The sequence below is a fragment of the Arvicola amphibius genome, chromosome 4 (assembly GCF_903992535.2).
Source record: "Arvicola amphibius chromosome 4, mArvAmp1.2, whole genome shotgun sequence".
NCBI classification, from domain to species: Eukaryota; Metazoa; Chordata; class Mammalia; order Rodentia; family Cricetidae; genus Arvicola; species Arvicola amphibius.
The window spans coordinates 394646-414388 of record NC_052050.1 but is presented as its reverse complement, the minus strand read 5'-3'; the positions used below and the strand labels follow the sequence as shown (position 1 = coordinate 414388).

The following is a 19743-nucleotide window of genomic DNA, read 5'->3' as shown; positions in this document are numbered from 1 at the left end:
GTCCTTGTGGTGCGATTGACAGATTTTGATTCTCGTAGGCCTGTGCATGGCCTGTTTGTGACCTGCCTCATGATGGCCACCAGTTGCTCTTTGCTTTTGTCTTCTGCCAGTTGTCACAGTGATCCTGAAGGCACTGACCTACGATGAGAAGAGGGGTGCCTGCAGCGTGGGCGCCAACGTCAGGGATGCTGCCTGCTACGTGTGCTGGGCTTTCGCACGTGCCTATGAGCCTCAGGAGTTGACTCCTTTCGTGACTGCCATTTCCAGGTAAAGCCTGTTGGTTGTGCTGAAGGGTGATGGTGCCATGAAGGAGATACACCTCAGGCAAACATCCTATCTGTCCTGAATTGCTTTCCTCAGATAACCTGTTCTCAACAACTACCTGCCAATCCCAGCATTGCGGGGATCCACAGGTGGATCAGACAGGAAAAAAACTACCTTATCTTGTGGAATGGGACATGATGTGGGATTCCCCTCTGTATGCTATGATTACCATTGATTAATAAAGAACTGCTTTGAGCCTATGGCAGGGCAAAACAGAACTAGGCAGGGAAAGCTAGACTGAATGCTGGGAGAAAGAGGGCGGAGTCAGAGAGAAGCCATGTAGCCCTGCGGAGTCCGGACGGAACTTTGCTGGTAGGCCACGACCTTGTGGTGGTGCAGATTAATGGAAATGGGTTAAATTAAGATGTAAGAGAAAGCCAATAAGAAGCTAGAGCTAGTGGGCCAAGCAGTGATTTAAATAATACAGTTTCTGTGTGATTATTTAGAGGCTAAGCAGCTGGAAACCGACAAGCAGCCTCCTTACAACAGGGACAGGATCTGCTAGGTGGGGAGATAGGGTTCCAAGCACCACTGTCCAGGAAAACAAATGGGCTCTGGGTCCCACTTCAGAGAGATGCCATGGGTAGGAATGGAGTAAAGCTCAGTCACTAGAATACCATGGAACCCCTTCTGCTAGTGACTCTGGAGCCTCTAGCAGCAGTCCTACAGTGTGCTGAGGACAGAGCAAACCATAGGCCTTGTCCTAGTGAGCATGAATAGACTCCGACAGAGAGGACCCATTAACGACGTTCACACCATGATGTACACTGAGCTGCTTGGTGCCCTCCTTTGACTTCTCAGAAAGAAACAGAATGAAGCTCAAACTCAAAGAAAGTTGGTTCCCCCCTCCCACCCCAGTGTTTCGTGCCAATTGCTGCTCAAAACTGAAGAGACACTTGTGCCGAGGACCCATTTGTCCTGCATCTTTTAAAGGGATAGGAAAAAGAGAAAAAAATGCTCCTGGAAGTCAGGCAGAAAAGCCCTGGTACTATCCCAGAGTCATGGAGCTCCAGAAGCCACTGAACCCGTATTCAGAGCCTACAGACCGAAGCCACCACCCCTGCATGTGGCACTGTACTCTGCCATGGCCAGAAGTACTGGAGTCTGGTGACCCAGCACCTGTCACTCCACTTCTAAGGATGCTTCCGTGCCTCACAGAGTCTCCAGTACTGTTTACATCACAAGTTGCTGAATGAAGGTGAGGTGCAAGTCTACTGTCCACACAACTTAGGAAATCAGCCTCAGGAACTCTGAAAGTGTGAGCCAGGACCCCAAGTATCATCCCCATGGTGCTACTCGCCCCCTCAGCTCATTCCAAGTCACACTTCCAGAATATTCCTCCTGGACATTTCAACTGGAACTCCCTGCTCTCAGAAAGGAGCATCTCCGGATCTGTATCATTTTATGGGGCCTAAGCACAAACTGACGGTGCACCGCTCACAGGGAACACGACGTAAGCAGGATTACCAGGGAGCTTGCAGGAGCCCAGCTGTCCAGGGCCTTCTGCTGAGCTTTGGGCCCTATCCATGGTGGTGACTTCTCTGCTTCCTACGCCACTGCCATACAGATGTGTCCTCTCTTTGCTGTTTATGTGGCTTTGAAGGAGGTTCTTGCAGCTGCTTTCTTGTCCTTATCTTCAAATTTCTGGAAGTATACAGTATAAGTAGAAAAAAAGGTTTTCTCCTGTGCACAACTGTCCCAGAGCCGGGCAGCTTCTTCAGATTGATGACCTCTTACTTAGCTTCATAGGGCTCTGTCAGGTGGCTAGCTGCGGTCATTGCCCAGTTTTTTCCTTGAGGATGAAAAGAGGATAGAGCATTAAGCAGGAGATAGGTGCAAGGCAGGTGTGACCCTGGCATGGCACTGATGAACACCAGGAGATTGTGAAGGACTGGGAGGGACTTTGGCTTTGATGTGCAGGAGCCTCCTGCTTCAAAGTGAAAACAATCCTTACAGAATCCATTTAGTTTAACAGTTTTGATCAGAAGGCAGCAGACTTACAGAATGTTGTGCCCTGCCCTTCCACCTCTCCTGATCCCAGAGGTAGGAAGGCAGGATGGCCTGGTGGAGGAATCGGAGTGATGCCAATGGCTTGGGAGCATGTGGCCATGTGGAGAGGCAGTGCATGGCTATCTCCCTGCTCTCTTCTGTTAAATGTGGGTACCCAAGGCCATGCTGCTGCTTTTGAAGGTAAGAGGTACAAATGAGAGGTTGCTGTCAGCTTCCTCATGATTGGAAGGCCGCGTGGGGCACCTGGTCCAGAGTGAAAAGCCAGAGTCACACAGTTCCCACCAGAGCGCCTGTCTTCACTTACTGCAATGGGACTTGTGCCACAGCCCTGATTGAGCTCTGGGTGGTCTTTGTAAAGGACATGAGCAGTCTTTGGAAAACATGGCTGATAGGCGTGATGGGGCCCTGAAGTCGGCTGCTGTGACCTGGTGTTGTGGCTGCAGGTGGGGCTTTGGGCTCTGTCCTGTCTTCTCTAACCCTAGCTTCTCTCACACATAGAACAGTACTGTGAACAGCTTCCATAGCTGCTAAAGGAACTCAGGACCTTTTGTTTCGGGGTTGTCCTTTCCTGCTCAGGGAAGAAAAGGCAGCTGCACATCAGAGCCAAGGGTTCTCATCCTTCAGTCTCCTGGCAGCTCACCAGTGCCTCCTCAACATTCCATCCCCTATGCATTCTCAGAGAAAAATACACCTGATGCACACTCAAAGCTGGCCCTGCACAATCTCTTGGCCGTGAAGTCTGCTGTCCTAAGACTGTAGAAGCTGGCCCAGAGCTCGTGTGAACTGTGATTGCTGAGTGTGAGGTGTCCCACAGGGAGATGTGAGGTCCTCTTCCTGTTGGGTTAAGATTTTGGGTGTGGTGTGGAGAATGCTACTTCTGTGGGGACTCTGGATGAGCACAGAAGTGGCCTTGACTTTACGCACTGCTCAGTCTCTAGAATGACCTAACTTTCCTGGCCCGGGAGTAGTTGGTATGCAGCCGTGTCTAGCTGTAGTCTTTAGAAACTCTTGTGTTTCTTGGGCCTAGGAGAGGTTGGACTTGCTGACATGTGGGAAAAGCCCGAGGGGTTGATGAGGAGCTCATGCCTGTGTGTTGCACATGGAAACTGCAGCTGTCTGGCCTCAGGACTGCTGGCTGTCTCTTTCACAGCCTCCTCCTTCTCCTAAGGTGGCAGTCAGCTGTTCCGGAGTTTCTTCTGAGAAGGCTTCTCTGGCTCCTTTGCCCACACCTGCCTCACATGGGCAGCAGTGCCCTTTGGAGCTGAGCTGCTGCAGGTTTCTAGCCGGTCAGACAGGTTCTGAGGAACCTGTGCCTGGCCCTTTCTGGCCCATCTGTCTCCAGGCATCAGTGGGGGAGGGCACCTGGTGAGTCAGGTGCGCCAGTGAGCTTGGGGCATGCACTACCTCCCGCCTGGAGCTCTGTGTCTGAGTATCGGTCGGGTGTGCCCTGCAGACTTGCTTGCAAGGTTTGTCATGAGTGACCATGCTCTTTAATTATCGGGTTTTAAGCCCATTAATTCCAGCACATGATAAAATCTTGGTATCTTTACTTTCACAAACCCCTCCGTGTATCCTGTAAAAGTGCAGTTGAGATCCAAATATAGTTCCCAGAATAAACAGAAACATCTGTCAGAAAGAACCAGGGAGGCGATACGAGTCCTGTTGGCCTTGGTGCCCGATGCAGAGATAGCCACTAACCCTTTCTAACCTTGGCCGAAGAAACTGGATTAATTGTTCTTCCCCCTCCCAGTGCTAACTCTGCTTTAGAAATGTTAAGGGCAAATTTTTATCGTTTTGAAATAGTTTTGATTGACTCTGAAAACCATCTTTCCTTGACTTTGAGCAAGCACAAAGTCAAACACAAAGTGGAGAAGGTCTGACTGTTCTGTGTCACTCACAGAAACCCCCAGTGCAGCGGCAGCAAGATGTGAGGCGAAAATGCACTGGGGTGGCTGTATATCACCTAGATGATTCTTTCTAACCAAAGTCAGGAAAGAAAGCAAACCTGCCTCCCTGCCAGGGTGCTCTGCCTGTCACCTTCTAGTGATTGCCTCACCTGAAACTCTTTTGTAAGCTGAGCTCCTGTTGACGTTCACTCCGCCCAGGCACAGGCCCGCCCATGCCAGGGGCAGCTCCTGACTCTCACCTCCACTGTGCAAACCGGCCGGGCAGCGTGGGCTGTCTGTGAACTGCCTGGGATTGGCTCTGTAGGATCTCTTCCTCCAGGGCAAGATTGTCCTGGAAAAAAAAATCAGGAAATAGCAAGCATTGCTCAAAGCTATGTCTTGGTCTCCTCCGCCTCTGAATGGCCCAACTCTCAGAGAAGGGAAAGCTCCTGTTGCCAGGAGGAGGCCACCAATCAGGCTGTGACCCCAAAGTACATGAATCTTCAGCTTACGGCTTAGGGAAATTCAATAAAACTCAGGGCTTATATATTAATGCGATTTACAACTTAAAAAGCCAATGAATTATTAGTCTTCTCTGTAAAAAGTTGCATCAGTATGGAAGTGCCATCATTTGCCAGGTAGCAGCAAGTATGCTTGCTTTTGAGTGCTACATAGTATCATACAAATGAAAAAAATGAGTTTGGGGTAAGTGCTGTTCTCACAGCACATGCTGAACTGAGGGATTAGACTGTGGGAAAGGAGAGAAGCAGGCTGAGGCATGCCACTTTCCCTTGGCCTGAAAAAGGATCCCTCCTTGTTGGTAAACCCCGGTGAGCTGTCAGGCAGCTTCCTCAGAGAAGTCAGACAGGTGGACATACCCACAAGCACTTCTCTCAGATGGTGGGTTTCACTGCGGGTGCCAGGTGTTGCTGTTCGGGTTTTCTCTTCAGTGAGAGGAGTAGTGACTCGTGACATTCACACAGGGTCACCCTGCCGAGGGTGACTGGGACCCAGGTGGAGGTTGGTACGCATGAGGACAGTGATGTAGGAAGATGATTTCCTAACCCTTTGCTCTTGAAACATCTTCGTATTTTTAAATACTGCAGTCTTGTTCTGAAGTTAGGAAAACAGTTTTAAGGAAGTTAATCCGGAGCGGAGAGTGGCTCAGTGGACAAAAGCACTGGCTGCTCTTTTAGAGGACTTGAGTTTGGCCTTTACATGGTAGCTCACAACTGTGACTGTAGTCCCAGGGAATCCGAAGCCCTCTTCTGGCTTCTTAGGGTCAGCACATGTGATCCACAGGCACAAGCAGACACACACACACACACACATACACACACACACACACACGAATAAAAAGTTAAAAAAAGAATTTAGCTCAGATTGAAACAGTGTTTAAACACTTTAACTTGTAAGTGCATGCAAATTTGTTTTAATTAACTTGAAGGTATTACTTAAAAAGCAGCATTTTCCAAATATTGTTACATTTACTTCAGTATAATCTCTGAAGTTTTATGAAACATGTAAATTCTGATTCATGCCTATAATCATAGCACTTGAGAGGCTAAGGCAGGAGACTAACCATGAGTTCAAGGCTTACCTGGGCTACAGAAAGAAAGACTATCAATGAAGCAGTGACTTTTAAGGCATTTAATGCTTAAGGGAAAGCTAACTTGATGGTAGTGTAGGAGGCTGTTGCTTCTCATGGCTGTGCTGATACCTGTTGCACATGGCTTTCCTCTGAGAGTTCTGTAATGGACTCTGACTCCATGTCCCAGTCCTCGTGACATGGAAAATGGCTCATTTTCCTTGCTCACACCTTGGAGAGGTCTGCATGGAGCAGCCTGTGTATGTTCACTGTCAGAGACCAAGAGGACGGTCACCAGCATCTCGCTGCCTCGAGAAGAATAGTTGAAATAATCTGTGCTCTGAGGAGCGTGGTAACTGGGGCTTTTGTGAGCTCACAGACCTGTCAAGGTGATTGTGGGAAGTCGGTGGGCAGGCCTGCTGCAGCTCCTCCCACTGGATATGGTCCCCATGGGAGGAGCTGCGACTTGGGGCTTCTTGTGTTGGTGCTGAGCACAGGAGAGGTGCCTTCAGTTATGTGTGAAGTACTCCCTCGGACTCCCACACACCTGAGAAGGACAAGGGAAGTTGGGAGAAGGCCCCAGTAGGGGTTCCCCCAACTCTACCATCTTATCAGGTCTCATCTGCAGCTGTAAAGTTACCCAGTAACCTGTGGAAAGTGTTTTAGGAAAAAAGGTGGATCGGGCACAGCCTTGTCCCTAGGAGGAAGGAAGTAAAGCACTGAAGCTAAAGCTCAGGTCAGCCTCCTGCGTGCTCACTACATGGCTGGGAAAGTTGAGAATGAGGTCAAGAAAGACAGACTTGCCTGGTCATTGATCCATAGGTCTCATACCTTGCTGTTTCCTGAGAATATCCCTGGGGCTTCAAGGGATGTAGGGACCAAAGAGAGAAATCATAGATGGGGAAATGCTTCCCCGAGAAGCGTTCCCCTTGAGGATGGGGACTCGTGGCAGTAACTGATGGCTGCAGGAGAGATGAGAGACATGAGATGTGGAGAAGCAAGGACGCTCTAGATTCTGACCATAATAAAGTTGGTTATATAAGAAAAAGACTTAGTTAAAGCCCGTTGGGTGTCATGAGAGCTGGGGAAAATTTTGGTGTGGTGGTATTGCTTCTGGCTCTAGAAAAAGTTGAGACTTAACAGCTGCCTTCCATGTAGTGTTTCTGTGGTGACTGCTATAATTGGCTGACTGCCTGTTAGCAGCTTATTCATTAGTATATCAAATACTTGAAGGACACTACTTTGTAAAGAAAAGGCTTATTTTGACTTGTGGCCTGGGTCTGAGGTCAGGAGGCTGTATGTAGTGCTGGCCTTCTTGCTTGAGGACCACCAGAGGATCCAGTCTTGGTCTCCATCCTGTTGACTTCATCTAATGGTACAGACAGTGCTTACTCCATTGTGCCTCACACTGGCATTGTGGAAGCCATAAGTTTGGGTGCTTCCCAGGGGCAGGCTGCCTGCAGGGTGCATGGAGCTCTGGCTTGCTGTTAGTGTTGTTTGGAAGGCAGCCGTGTCTGGGAGTTAGTGTCGGCCACGCACTTGTGACCGTTTGTTTGTCTGCTGTCGAGTCTCATCCTCTAGCACCATTTGAATTTGCATTTTGTCAAGCACATGTGATCCCAGGAGGGCACAGAGGCACTAGAGGCTCAGGACATTTGTTAGGGCTGGGACTATAATTCTTGCTGTCTTCTAGGTCACTCAAATCTGTTGTAACCTCTAGGAACCTTGAGCTTCCTGCTGTCTGTGAGGCTCACTCAGAGCAAGTGAACAGTGGGAGGATGTCACATGGTCTGTGCCCGATCCTATGCACGTGGAGGCCGGAAAACATGCGTGGGTGTCATCAACAGGAGTTCTATCCACTCCTTTAAGACGGGGTCTCCTGTTGGCCTGGTGTTCAGCCGTTAGGCTAGGCTGGCTGGGATTATTAGCATGCACTACGTCACCAACATTTTATGAGGGATCTCATGCAAGACAAGCAGTTTACTGAGTTATTTTCCCAGCCCTTGCATATGTCACTGTAATTAACCGTTTTCCTTGTTTCTACAGTGCACTGGTGATTGCTGCCATCTTTGACCGAAACGTGAACTGCAGAAGAGCGGCCTCCGTAAGTTCCGTTGTCCCCAGTGCAGTCCCTTCCTGGGTGAAATATCTCGAACAAGTATGGGTGAACAGGTTTCTATTTAGTAACCAGACCAAGCTCAGGGTAGCTCCTGTGACTCTACCCAAAATGGCCTGGCAGGACTGGTCCAGGAGGACAGGACAGGGCACCGGAGGTTTTGTGCTTTAGGGGGAGCTGTTTCTAAGCTGTATTTAGCTCTGCTTTCCTGGCCACATCAGAATGATCTCCCTGGGCGGGCTTTGGCCTCATAGCTGACCGTGGGCCTTGTGTTTTGAGCTCAGTTACCCAGGTCCTCTGAGATCCAGCTTTTTGGGGTGGGTTTGGGTAGACTGTGTGTCAATAGAGGTGTTGACTAGGGCCATTGATGAGACCAAAGTCCTGTGAATTACAAGGGAAAGAGACTGAGATGTTGCTCGCGTGGGGATGTTGCAGCTCTAGCTGACCCCACACATAGCTGGCCACTGCGGTCAGTTACTGAGGCCAGGTCCGTGAGTGCTGTGGGAGGCCACAGGTGATCCAGGCTCTGTCAGGAGCGCTGTGGTGTCTTAGCAGTCTGAACCCGAGCCTTCCTTTCATAGACAGGCCAGCCATTGAACACATTTGGGGTGCTCAGAAACATAGGTGAAGCCTGAGAGAGCTCTAGGGTTGGAGTTGGGAGTTCCCGTGTTTTGGTCTCTGAGGCTCTTCATCCTTTCATAGAGACAGACTGAGCAGCATTTGACTGCAGCTGCTCTGAGACTAAGGGAAAGGGGGGGTGCTGGCGCACAGGTGGGATTTGTTAGTATCAATGAGGTCTCCATACCATGGGAGGCCTGTGATTGAGTAGGCAGTGTTGCAGATGTATTCTGTGGGGTAGGAGCCGGGCCTTAGAGTAGGACAGAGAAGAGACCCCTGACGTCATGGGCTGAGAAAAAGGGAGACTTACCCTGCTCTGACGTCAGCAGGGGCTTTCTGTTTAGCAGGCTGAGAAGTTCTTTCCTGTAGCTTCTTTCATTTTGTTCATGTTTTAAAATCATGAATAGGTTTTTGACTTTGATGTAATCAAGTGGTCTTTGGCTTGTGTCCTTTTATATGGCATGCTGTGTGGTTCCTTTTCAGACTTTGAAATAACCTTTCCTTTCTAGTGTAATTTCCACTTGCGTGTAGGCCCTTCTTTATGTTGGACTCAGTTTGTTAGTGTTCTCAGGAAAAGAATTTCTGAGTCTGTTCATGAGGGTTATTAATCTTTTGCTCAGGTATTTTTGTCTGCAGTTTGACTGAAGATGAACTAACACGAGGGTGCAGAAGTATTTCTCTTTTATTTTGTACCATAGTTTTTAAGAGATTGATGTTTTTCTACTTTAATTATTTGGTAGTCTTTGCCTAAGAACCTATCTGGGCACTTTTTTTTTTTTAAATTTCCACTATTTGCTTTTGTTTTTACTTATTACAGAGTTGCCCACCTTCCTTGTTTCTCAGGTTAAGTCTTCTGTGTTGTTACATGTAAACGGAGACCACTCTTTCATTCCCAGCCGCCCAGACCTGAATAATCACATAGAAACTATATTAATTACAACACTGTTTGGCCAACTCTAGCTTATTCCTAGCTAGCTCTTACATCTTAAATTAACTCATTTCTATCAATCTGTGTATCACCAAGAGGCTGTGTCCTACTGGTAAAGTTCCTAAGGTTCCAGCATGTCCTTCTCCTTCGGCAGCTACATGGTGTCTCCTTGACTCCACCTACTCTCTCTATATATAGCTCTGTTTGGATTTCCCGCCTGACTCTACTCTGCTAAGCCATTGGCCGAAACAGCTTTATTCATTATCCAATAAAAGCCCATATACATCAGTTAAGGGCATCCCACATCAGTTAAGTGAAGTAACTTGGTGTTATCAAAGGCTTCAGCTGAAAATCTTCTCTCTCACAGTGGTCCCTGTCTTCAGTTGCCTGTCCCAAGTGATGGAGTTTCTGTCTGTTACCTGACCTCTGGCTGCACTACAGTAGAAATTCACGCAGACCCTGAACCTAGTTCCTATATAACCATTGCTGCACCAGCCATGTGTTTGGCATGGTATCCAGCATATTGGGTACTCATATGTGAAGACCTACTATGGAGGGCTTAGAAGGCCTTGCTGTTCAGTACTGATCATAGGATCTCAGCCAAGGGGTCATGCTTCTGGTATCTGGTCAGGTGATCTTTGAGGTCTTGCTGGCTCAGGATGCCTGTGGTCTTACATGGCTGCTATTGGCTCTCTGCCTACACCTGCACCAAGAAGCAGCCAGAATGCAATCACCCTGCCCAGAGTCCTTTAAAACTGTCATCAGCCCCAGAGGGACTCCATTTTGTCTGCAGTTAGTAGACCCAGTGCTTTCTTGGGAGGTCTTAGTGGTCTTGCTCTCATAGTTAACTGATAGGCAGTAACTGAAAGTCTATATTAATTCTGAGCTAATGTATTTTTGTGTTTTCTTTATTGTTTTCTGTAACCTAGGACATATTTATGGGAAACAGCAGTAAAATCAAAGTGACCTGGGACGGAGTGAAACCATCATTCATCAATATGTCCCGGCAATGCTTAAGCATGCATGGGCAGCCTGTTTATGGCAGCTCTCCAGTTGTTCCTATCCCGTGCACTCCTCCAAGCAGTGCTGTCTTCACGTATCTGCCGTCATTCATTCTCATAACACGGCCAAAGTATCTCAAGCGCCATTGCCGTATCCTGTAGTTTACTTCCTTCTGCAGATGGAGATGTTTCTTATTGTCACCATTACATAACCTGTCTCTTCATGTGACGTCTGGAATCCTCCTGAGGCATGCTATCTCAAACACATGCAGCTGCTGTTCTGACGAGCGTTTCATTTTCTGGGTTTCAGAGTTGTAAAGAAGGCAACGCAAGACAAGCATCTCATATACTTGTCATTTTGTTGGCGTTATGTCTCTTGCTGACCAAACCTTTCCTAGTGCCTGCAGTGCAGCCCTTGCTATCCACCTCCGCCTCTTGATGTCTAAAATAGTTCCCTCCATTAAACCGAGGTTTCCTCCCAGATAGACAAAGCTGACTGTTTGCTTGAGGTTCTGATTCTTTATTACAACGTTAAAAATCCTTGTGCGCCCTTCCCAAGTGTTGTATCTCAGTCTTCTTGGTGTTTACTTTCATACAAAGCTTTCGCTGACTTCCAGCATTCTATTTCCCATGGCCTGCAGCTTGTTTGGACTTTCAGCAAAGTCCGTAGTAGTAGTATCTACTGTACTGTATCGTCGTGAAACACAAGTTATTGATTCGCACACCACCTATCTGCACACCTATCTCCTCATCCTCCACGGCTCATGCTATTATTAATTCCTGGAATATTTAAAGAGGAATGGGACTCATCCCTGCAACACTCCTACAATTGTCTTAAACTGACCACTTAGTTCTCCACAGACTTTGACTGATGCAAAGATATCTTTATAGGCATTTTATAGTATTCTTATGATTTTCTCTGGGTACCTGTAGAATCTCATTGTTTTCCGAAGTCCTTTCCTCCAAATGCTATCAGATGTCTTCCTGAAGTCGATATAACAGACATGACTTTTCCAAATTCTTCGTATTTTTCTGCCAGTTGTCTCAAAGTGAAGATCTGATCAATTGTGCTCCTGTTAGCTCTGAATGCTCACTGGGCCTCTGCTAGAATTTCCTCTGTTCTGCCCTTGATCCTTTGCAGGATAATGGAGAAGGTCTTGCTGCTATGGCACAACAAACGAATACCCCTGTAATTTGAGCAGTCCAGCTTGTCCTTCTTGTGTATGGGAATTATGGCTGAGTGCTTCCATTCCGTGGGAATCACTTTGTGTTCCTGTGTCTCTCTGAAGAGTCTGAGCAGCACCTCAGCCCATGAGCCCATTGCAGCCGCCTCCAGCTCCCGCACCGTGATGTCATCCACTCCCGGAACCCTCTGTGTTGCGCTCTCTTGATAACTTCCTCTACCTTGCTCCTGTCAGTATTCAGTATTTTCTCATTGTCTCTGATGTCTGAGTGTCTGCCGAAGTGTTTCTCGTTGTAGTCCGCGTTGACAGCATTAGGGTCATGGTACAGGGTGTCACAGTACCGTCTCCATCTTTGCTTTACTTCCCTTGGTTCTGTTAATAAGTGACCTTGCCCATCTTTAATCACCCGAACCTGAGGAGCATATCTGGCAGTTATCCGTCTGATAGCTTCACAGACAAGATGTGTTTTATTATTATTATTATTATTATTATTATTATTATTATTATTATTATTATTGACCTCTTTGCATAAACCTTGATTACACAGCTCTCCATCCTTCTTCTCTCTTTCACCTCCCCGCACAGGTAGTTGTGTTTTGCTGCCTGCGGTTGCTTCTTCGTTTGCTCTTTAGTTTCCTTCTTCCGCCAGGCTGAGCATCTCTGTAGTTAGCCATTCTGCCGGTGTTGCCCTTTTTGCATAACCAAGCATCTCCCTTGATGTCTCCTGTAAAGCTCTTTTGATTTTCTCCCATTCACTTTCTATGTTTGTAAACAGTTGCTTAATGATTCTCCTCATCTGTTTTCAGTGGCTCTCTTACACTCTCTGCACACAGCTGGGTTCATCGGTTGTTTATGTTTGATCGTCCAGTTCGTCTTGCCTGGCGTGCCTCTCCTAGGTTTCAGTTGAATGGTGGCCATAGAAGTTGGAGATCTGACCCTAGTCAGCACTAGGAAATGATTGGCTGTTTTTGATACCAGATAAGAGTTTCCTGCTGACCAGAATGTGGTCAGCTTGGCTGTATGTGCGTTTGTCAGGGGATTCCTACATCCCGCATCTTGATGGTTTGGCCTGCTTGAATTTTGGGTTGGATGTATACAAATCAGTTACATAGCAGAGGTCAGGCAGTCATCCCCCGCCTTATGTCCAAATCCTTATGTTCCCACAACACTATAGTCCGTTCTTTCTCCCGATCTCACTCTTGCACTGAAGTCACCCATAATGATTAGTGTCATTTTTACATACCCTGCTGACCTTGTTCTGTAGGTCTGTGTAGAAACTGTTGGTGACATCATCTTCTTCTTCCGCTGTTGGTGCGTATGCCTGTATGATAGTTTACTGGTTGTGTCATTGTCTGAAATCTGGCTGATACAATTCGGTCACTTACAAGTGTGTACCTGAGCATGCATTTTTGGGCCAAACTGGATAGCACTAGGGCTCTGCCTGCTGCATGGTTTCCCCTCCACCTGAGGTGATAATCTTCCATCTGTTTACTACAAGTTCTTGTGTTCCTGTCCAATGCGTTTCTGTCAGTCACTCCAGTGACATCCCACCTGAACTGACTGAGCTCATGCATCAACAAGCCGGTTCCCCCGACTGTGTTTAGTGTTCTCATGCTACAGGTCCCTGTTGGGGCGACTGTTTTTGGCGTGAGGAAGTGTCTTTCCTGTCCATTTCTGTTAGCTCCCCTCTCCACTTTTGGCTTTAAGAAAGAAGAAGCATCTGTCCTGCGCTTAGGACATAGAGGTACTGGGCCCCGGTCAGATCCTGGCACTTTAACCCAGGTGTTTCTGTTGAATTTATCCATGTTGGGTTTCATGATCTGAGTTGATGAGGATGATTGACAAGGTGAAATAAAACTCTGTAAATCTTTGTTTTTTTTCTTGAAGCTAAAACCCTATTAAACTAACAAGAAGTTCCTTGTGTCCCTTTTGAGTCCAGCGCTGTTTATATAGTGATGTGGGATTTAAACACAGGAAAATGCGGGATGCCTCCATTTGAGGCCCATTTGAAGACATAAAGGTTCTGAGTGCACTAAGAACTTCTTTCCAGGAAGCTGCTTCTTCAGGCAGTTGCTGCTCTAGGTGCTGCTTCAGCCTCTTGGCCAACGCCTTTCCAGGTTTTCTCTTTCTGGGTGTGTGAGATGTCTGTTTACCTGGCCAGGATCCAGGAGGTGTGAGAAGTGAAGTGGCCAGACACTGCCAGTTCCCTGGCCTTACCTTGCAGCTGTTGTTGGTGACCCCTCTCTTCCTGGGTCCCTTGTCTGGTGGCCACAGTCCTTCTAAGGCAACAGGGCCTTTGGTTTGGATCCTCATGAGAGCTTCCTGTTGCCGGCTCTCTCTGGTGGTCAGCATGCAAGGGCTAGACAGTAGAGTCCTGGCATTGCTTGGTGGAAAGGATTAGTTACACACTGCTAGCTACTCCAGGTTTTGCATGCTAGATAGTGTCCAGCAGGCTAGATGTGCTGCTGACTTTGTGAAGAGGCCTGTTCCTCTCCTGAGGACAGGCAGTGGGCGTGGCTCTTGTGGGAAACTTGGGATGAGTTGGGATGAGGAGTGGAGAGGAGATGAGAGAGTGGGGGGAGGGAGAGGGAGAGAGAAAGGACAGGGGATGGAAGGGGGGAAGTGAGAGGAGAGAGAGAAGCAGTAGACTTTCACCCAGTATTTTATTTAATGTTTCATTCTAATCGTTTCTTGTATTACCTTTTGCCTTTTATTTAGATATTCTTGAGGTTCATGTAGAGTTATGAGAATACAGTAAAGTCTGCTTACCCTTTTCCCCGGGTCTCTACTGGGTAACATCTTTATGTCCACCAACTCAGTAGTCTCAGTCAGAACTCTTAGTGGTCTGTGTCCTGTGTATGTGGTTAGCTCCGTGTGTCTGCATCTCATACATACCTGTGAATCACCACAGAGTTTCTGCGTGATCCTTTTAAACATGGCTGCTAGCAACCATCAGTCTACCCTTCCAGCTTTGTAGTGCTTTTCTGTTGCTGAGGTAGCAGCCTTTGGGTCTGGTCTTCTCCCTGAGTGTGTCCAGCATGTTGGGAAGTTCCTGGTCATCGCCTTCTTCTGTAAGTGGGTTTGTTCTCTAACCGAGTCTTGGCTTTACCTGTAAAAGGGCATCTGGGTTGCTACTGACTTGGGATTATTATGAGCGCTTTTGTACAGATTGTGTGTGCACAGTTTCCGCTTCTTAGGGTGTATGCCTAGAGTACAGTTCCTGGGTCCCATCTTCCAGTATGCTGCTAACTGTTCCCCAGGGTGACTGTAGTATAATGTGTTCTCCTCATCTTTGCTGAGATGTGGCCGGGTTGCCTGGTTTCTTCCTGCTCTTACTTTTGCTGATATGTGTGTGGTTTTAGTTTCCTCTTCTCTGATGATACTGAGTCTGTTGGGGTGCTCATTTGCTTTCTGTGTCCAACTGAGTAAGATGTATTCTCAAGTCTCAGTCATTGTCTGATTGGATTGTTAGTCTTCACTGTTGAGTTTTGAGAGTTCTTTATGCATTCTAGATTTTTGGCCTTTATATTGGAGATGTGTGTTGCAGATCCCTAGTCTGTGGTTGTTTTCATCCTTGTCTTAGCGTCTCCATGGACAGGAGTTTGCTATTGGAGTGAGGTTTTTGTCTTGTTTATCTTTCTTTGGTGTGTGCTTTCAGTATCAAGGCTGCTATCCACTTGACCCTGTTCCCAGCATTCTTCTGTTTTCTGTCTGGGCTGAGTGTATATTCTGAAGTGATATCCACGTGGTCTGTCTTCAGATTGTGTGGGTGATCCCCTAATCTTTTATTTTCAAGATTGTTTCAACTTAAATCTTGAATTAGTTCTTACCTTGTTTGGAGATGTCCCTGCTTATATTTAAGGTGACATTGCATCTCTTTACATTACCTTTTTTTTCTGTGTTTCTTTCTTTAAGAATTGACGGCCCGGTAGTGGTGGTGCATGCCTTTAATCCCGGCACTCGGGAGGCAGAGGCAGGTGGATTTCTTGAGTTTAAGGGCAGCCTGGTCTACAGAGTGAGTTCCAGGACAGACAGGGCAACACAGAGAAACCCTGTCTCAAGAAAACAAAAACAAAAAGCAATAACCCCCCCGCCCACCAAAAAAAAAAAAAAAAGGAAAAACAATTGACTGCAAGGAGCTGGAGCAGTCGCTGCTCTTCCAGAGAACCCCAGTTTGAGTCTCAGCACCCACACAGTAGCTCACAACTATCCCTAACAACGTTCTGAGGGGTCCAACTTCTGACCTCCCTGGGCACTCGGTATGTGTGTGATACACATAGATTCAGGCAGATGAAACACACACACACACACACACACACACACACCACACACACATCTTAAAGGGGGGCAGTTTGCAAAAGTTACAAAAAGGCCAGCAGCAAAAAGCAGCTCCTTTCCCCCATTTTAGAAGTGTGAGAGCCACCTAAGGGCAGGTCACCTAGTGTCTCTACTCTGCCATGAGGCTCTGTCCTGGAGTTGTCCTACATTTCTGTCCTGATATTTACCAGTCCTGTGGGGTTGATGCATAGATTCCGGGGTCCCATGACTCTGTTCTCTTTCTGAACATCTCTGTTTGCTCTCAACCCCCTACCCCATGTTGTAATGTCTACTTAGGTAAGGGGTGTTTCTTCTGCCACCACTGCCCTCCCCCTATATCTGTTCTCACCTCTGCTTGCCAGGATGGTGCATGTCGCATGGTTGTGTGTAGCTTTGCTCCAGCTCCCTAGGAAGCTTGTGTCCACAGCTGTCTCTAATTCTGGTTGGAACTCAGCTGTGGATGCTTGGGGAAGTCACATGAGGGTTCACTGTCACTTTGTTCAGACAGTCCTAGGTGGGACAGTGTGAGAGACAGGAAAAGTTGTCTTCAAAGAAAGTGGAGTCACCTGAACAAGTACCTAGAGGTACTTAATTTTGTTCAAGTTCACACGGAGCATTTTCAGGCCTGATTCTGTGCCCGGCATGTAGGACTCCGGTAGTTCAGAGTTGGTTGGAGTCGGGCGTGTGCCCTCTAGGAGGCAGCCCTGAGGTGTTGGGGATGGTGGGAAGTTGTGATTGTGGAGCTCCTAACAATGTTTAGGAGTTGGCGTCTACTTACTGACCTGTGGAGTTTGTTCTCAGGGTTGTGTTCTGGGACCTTCGTTGGGGTATTAGTGTGAAAGTGTATTTCCAGTGAAAGCCAATCTCTTATTATATTTGATTTTGTAAATGGAATTCTTCAACTGTGGTTTTAAAGAGGACCAGGACATAAAAACAGTGACAAACCACCCTCAGGGCTTTGGTCCGCTAACAAAGAGGACTTTTATTCAAAAAGTAAAGCCATGGGTCATTTACACTGTGCTGTGTTTGTTTTGAATTTATCTTCTGATGTTGAGCAGAAGCAAACCTCACTCACCTGCTCTGTTTGTTCTTTTTGCTCCTTAGGCTGCCTTCCAGGAGAACGTGGGGAGACAGGTATGGCCACTTTATAAATCTTTATTTCTGAAACTTCCTGTAGGCTCAGAGGTGGGAATTTTGACAATTTTGGTTTTATATCTTCTTGTACTATTGGGTGTGGGTAATGAATGTGCCTCACCTCAGAGCAAGCTAATAAACATGCAGTTCTGATCCCAGACCCACCATCATGTGACCAGGGAGCTTCGGGAGGCTCTGTATGAGTGTTTTATGCAGGTTAGGATCTTGCTTCACATATTGCTGTGGGCTGTGTCTGTGTCAGGCACCAAGCATCTTCTCCTGGTGAGTGAGTCGTTGGATCCTGTAGGCCTTGACCTGTCCCTAGTGTTTTACGTGGAGGCTGGGTCCTTTGGAGGAAGTTCTGGCCTCACCTCCCAAAAGCCTTGACCCTACAACTGCCCTTGATACTCACCAGTGTTGTAGCTGTGCTTGAGGCCACCTAAGCTGTGCCCGTGACTCTTGACACCCATCACAGGCCTTGAAAGTAGGTCCGCCTGCCTCTGCCTCCCTAGTGCTGGGATTAAAGGCGTGCGCCACCACTGCCCGGCCACCAGTAAGATTCTGACACACTGAAGTGTATGGTCAGTCTCGCAGAGGGCTGGAGAGGGGCTAGAGCGATGGTTCTCAACCTATGGGTCGTGACCCCTTGGGAGTTGTGGAATAACCCTTTCACGGGGCTTGCCTAAGACCATTAGAAAGCACGCTATTTACATTATGATTTATTACAATAGCATACATGAAGTAGCAACAAAAATAATTTTATGGTTGGGGTCACCACGACGCAGTATGAAAGGCTTACAGTGTTAAGAAGGTTGAGATCCTACTGGGTTAGGGGCCAGGGAAAGTGGCAGCTACTGAGATGAGTCTGAGCAGAGAGGAGAGTCCCTGAGGAAACCCGCTAAGAATGATCACTCTAGGGTTTCATGACAGAAGTGGCTGGGGTGCTTCTTAATGTTACAAGGGAGGAAGGTAGGATGGCCAAGCCCTACCGTGGTGTGCAGAGTAGGCTGTGTGTGAAGGACAATGGGGTTAGAGATGTGTAGACCAGGATGGATGTTCTCTGGGTCAGTGGCTTGTGGGGGGGTGAGGTAAGAATATTGTCAGCCGCCATATGTTTGTGGTAGAGGATGCTGGGAGTAATTCAGGAAGTAACAGGACTGCCCAGTGACCTGGGTGGGAGTGTGTGTGACTCCTCCACTTGGGTTGGATTGCTGGAGTCGTAGGTCTTGACGTCAGAGTTGATTAGATCTTGCCTGCCTCCATCCTGACCAAGATCCCCAAGTGGCTAGCTGAGTGGGCTCTCCAATAAGTAGGTGTGTGTGTGTGTGTGTGCGCGCGTGTGTGTTGTGTGTGTGTCTGTGTGTGCGTGTGTGCATGTGTCTTTGTGTGTGTGTTGTATGTATGCTCCGTTCCTTTCCTGTATCCTGGGGGATCTCTGCAGGTTAGGGTTATCCCTTGGGCAGCTGCCGTGTCTAGCTGAGTAGCTGTGTGACTGCTTGGAGTGTTCCTGAGCTCTGAGCAGGTGTTTTTCCCAGATGCTGCACTTCTGTGTGTTCAAGTGAGACATCTGGGGTGCAGGGTGCTGAGGCCCCTTTCTGGGGGAGGAGAGGACAGCCACATGATTGGCAAGCCTTAGCCTATTGCTTATTCTGTTTTTGAGTGATGTGGGCACTGCTGCCTCTCCTCCGTCTTGGTCACAGTCAAACCTGGGCTCCACTTGCCTGCTCAGTCATGAGCTGTTGTCCTTTTGTGAATCATCCTGCAGTGGTGCCTTTGCCTGGGCTGTGGGCTTCTCTCTCGTTGTTATGTATGACGCTGGGGTCTTCTTGATAAATAATTACCTAATCCAAAGCATTTTGTTAAAGCAGAAAGTTTTACTTCTGCAGAAAGGTGCAAAAGCCACCTTTATTTTTCTGTTTTGCTTTGTTTTGTTTTTTTTGAGACAGGGTTTCTCTGTGCAGCCTTGACTCTCCTGGAACTCGCTCTGTATAGACCAGGCTCTAGGCTTCAAACTCACAGAGATCCACCTGTCTCAGCCTCTGGAGTGCTGGGGTTAAAGGCACACACCACTGCTGCCTACTGCAAAGCCACTCATAATCCAGCAAGCACGCACACCTAGTAGGGGTCCTGCTCTGATTTTTAACCCCAAGGCAAGGGGCTCTGTGCCTCACAGACTGAGTGGTTAGAGCTTGGCCTTATATTACTTGATTAGCTAGTTCAAAATGGACTAGTATTTTGCTAGGGAGAATGAAATCTTGACTTTTAAGAATATGCTAATCCTAGCCGGGCGGTGGTGGCGCACGCCTTTAATCCCAGCACTCGGGAGGCAGAGGCAGGCGGATCTCTGTGAGTTCGAGACCAGCCTGGTCTACAAGAGCTAGTTCCAGGATAGGCTTCAAAGCTACAGAGAAACCCTGTCTCGAAAAACCAAAAAAAAAAAAAAAAAAAGAATATGCTAATCCTGAGGAATTCTAGCCAGATGGTGTCTTTACCAATTTCTTTAAACATGGAATTTCCTCTGTCTTCTTTTAACTCTGATAGAAAAGACATTTACATTTCTCGTACCATGAGGCAGCATGATAAGAGGACACAGAGTGTGCACCGTGCAGAACCAGGACACCTCAGTTCATCAGTCTC

General features: G+C 47.6%; 1 protein-coding gene across 2 annotated transcripts in view; it reads left to right on the top strand.

The window, feature by feature from the left end:
- Tbcd (tubulin folding cofactor D) overlaps positions 1-19743 on the top strand; it is a 157765-nt gene that overhangs the window by 87797 nt on the left and 50225 nt on the right. For both annotated transcript variants that reach the window (XM_038329036.1, XM_038329035.1), the window contains exons 14-16: positions 111-267; positions 7855-7912; positions 17077-17106. In XM_038329036.1, the coding sequence (XP_038184964.1) occupies positions 111-267; positions 7855-7912; positions 17077-17106 (245 nt within the window). The remainder of the gene's footprint in view (positions 1-110; positions 268-7854; positions 7913-17076; positions 17107-19743) is intronic.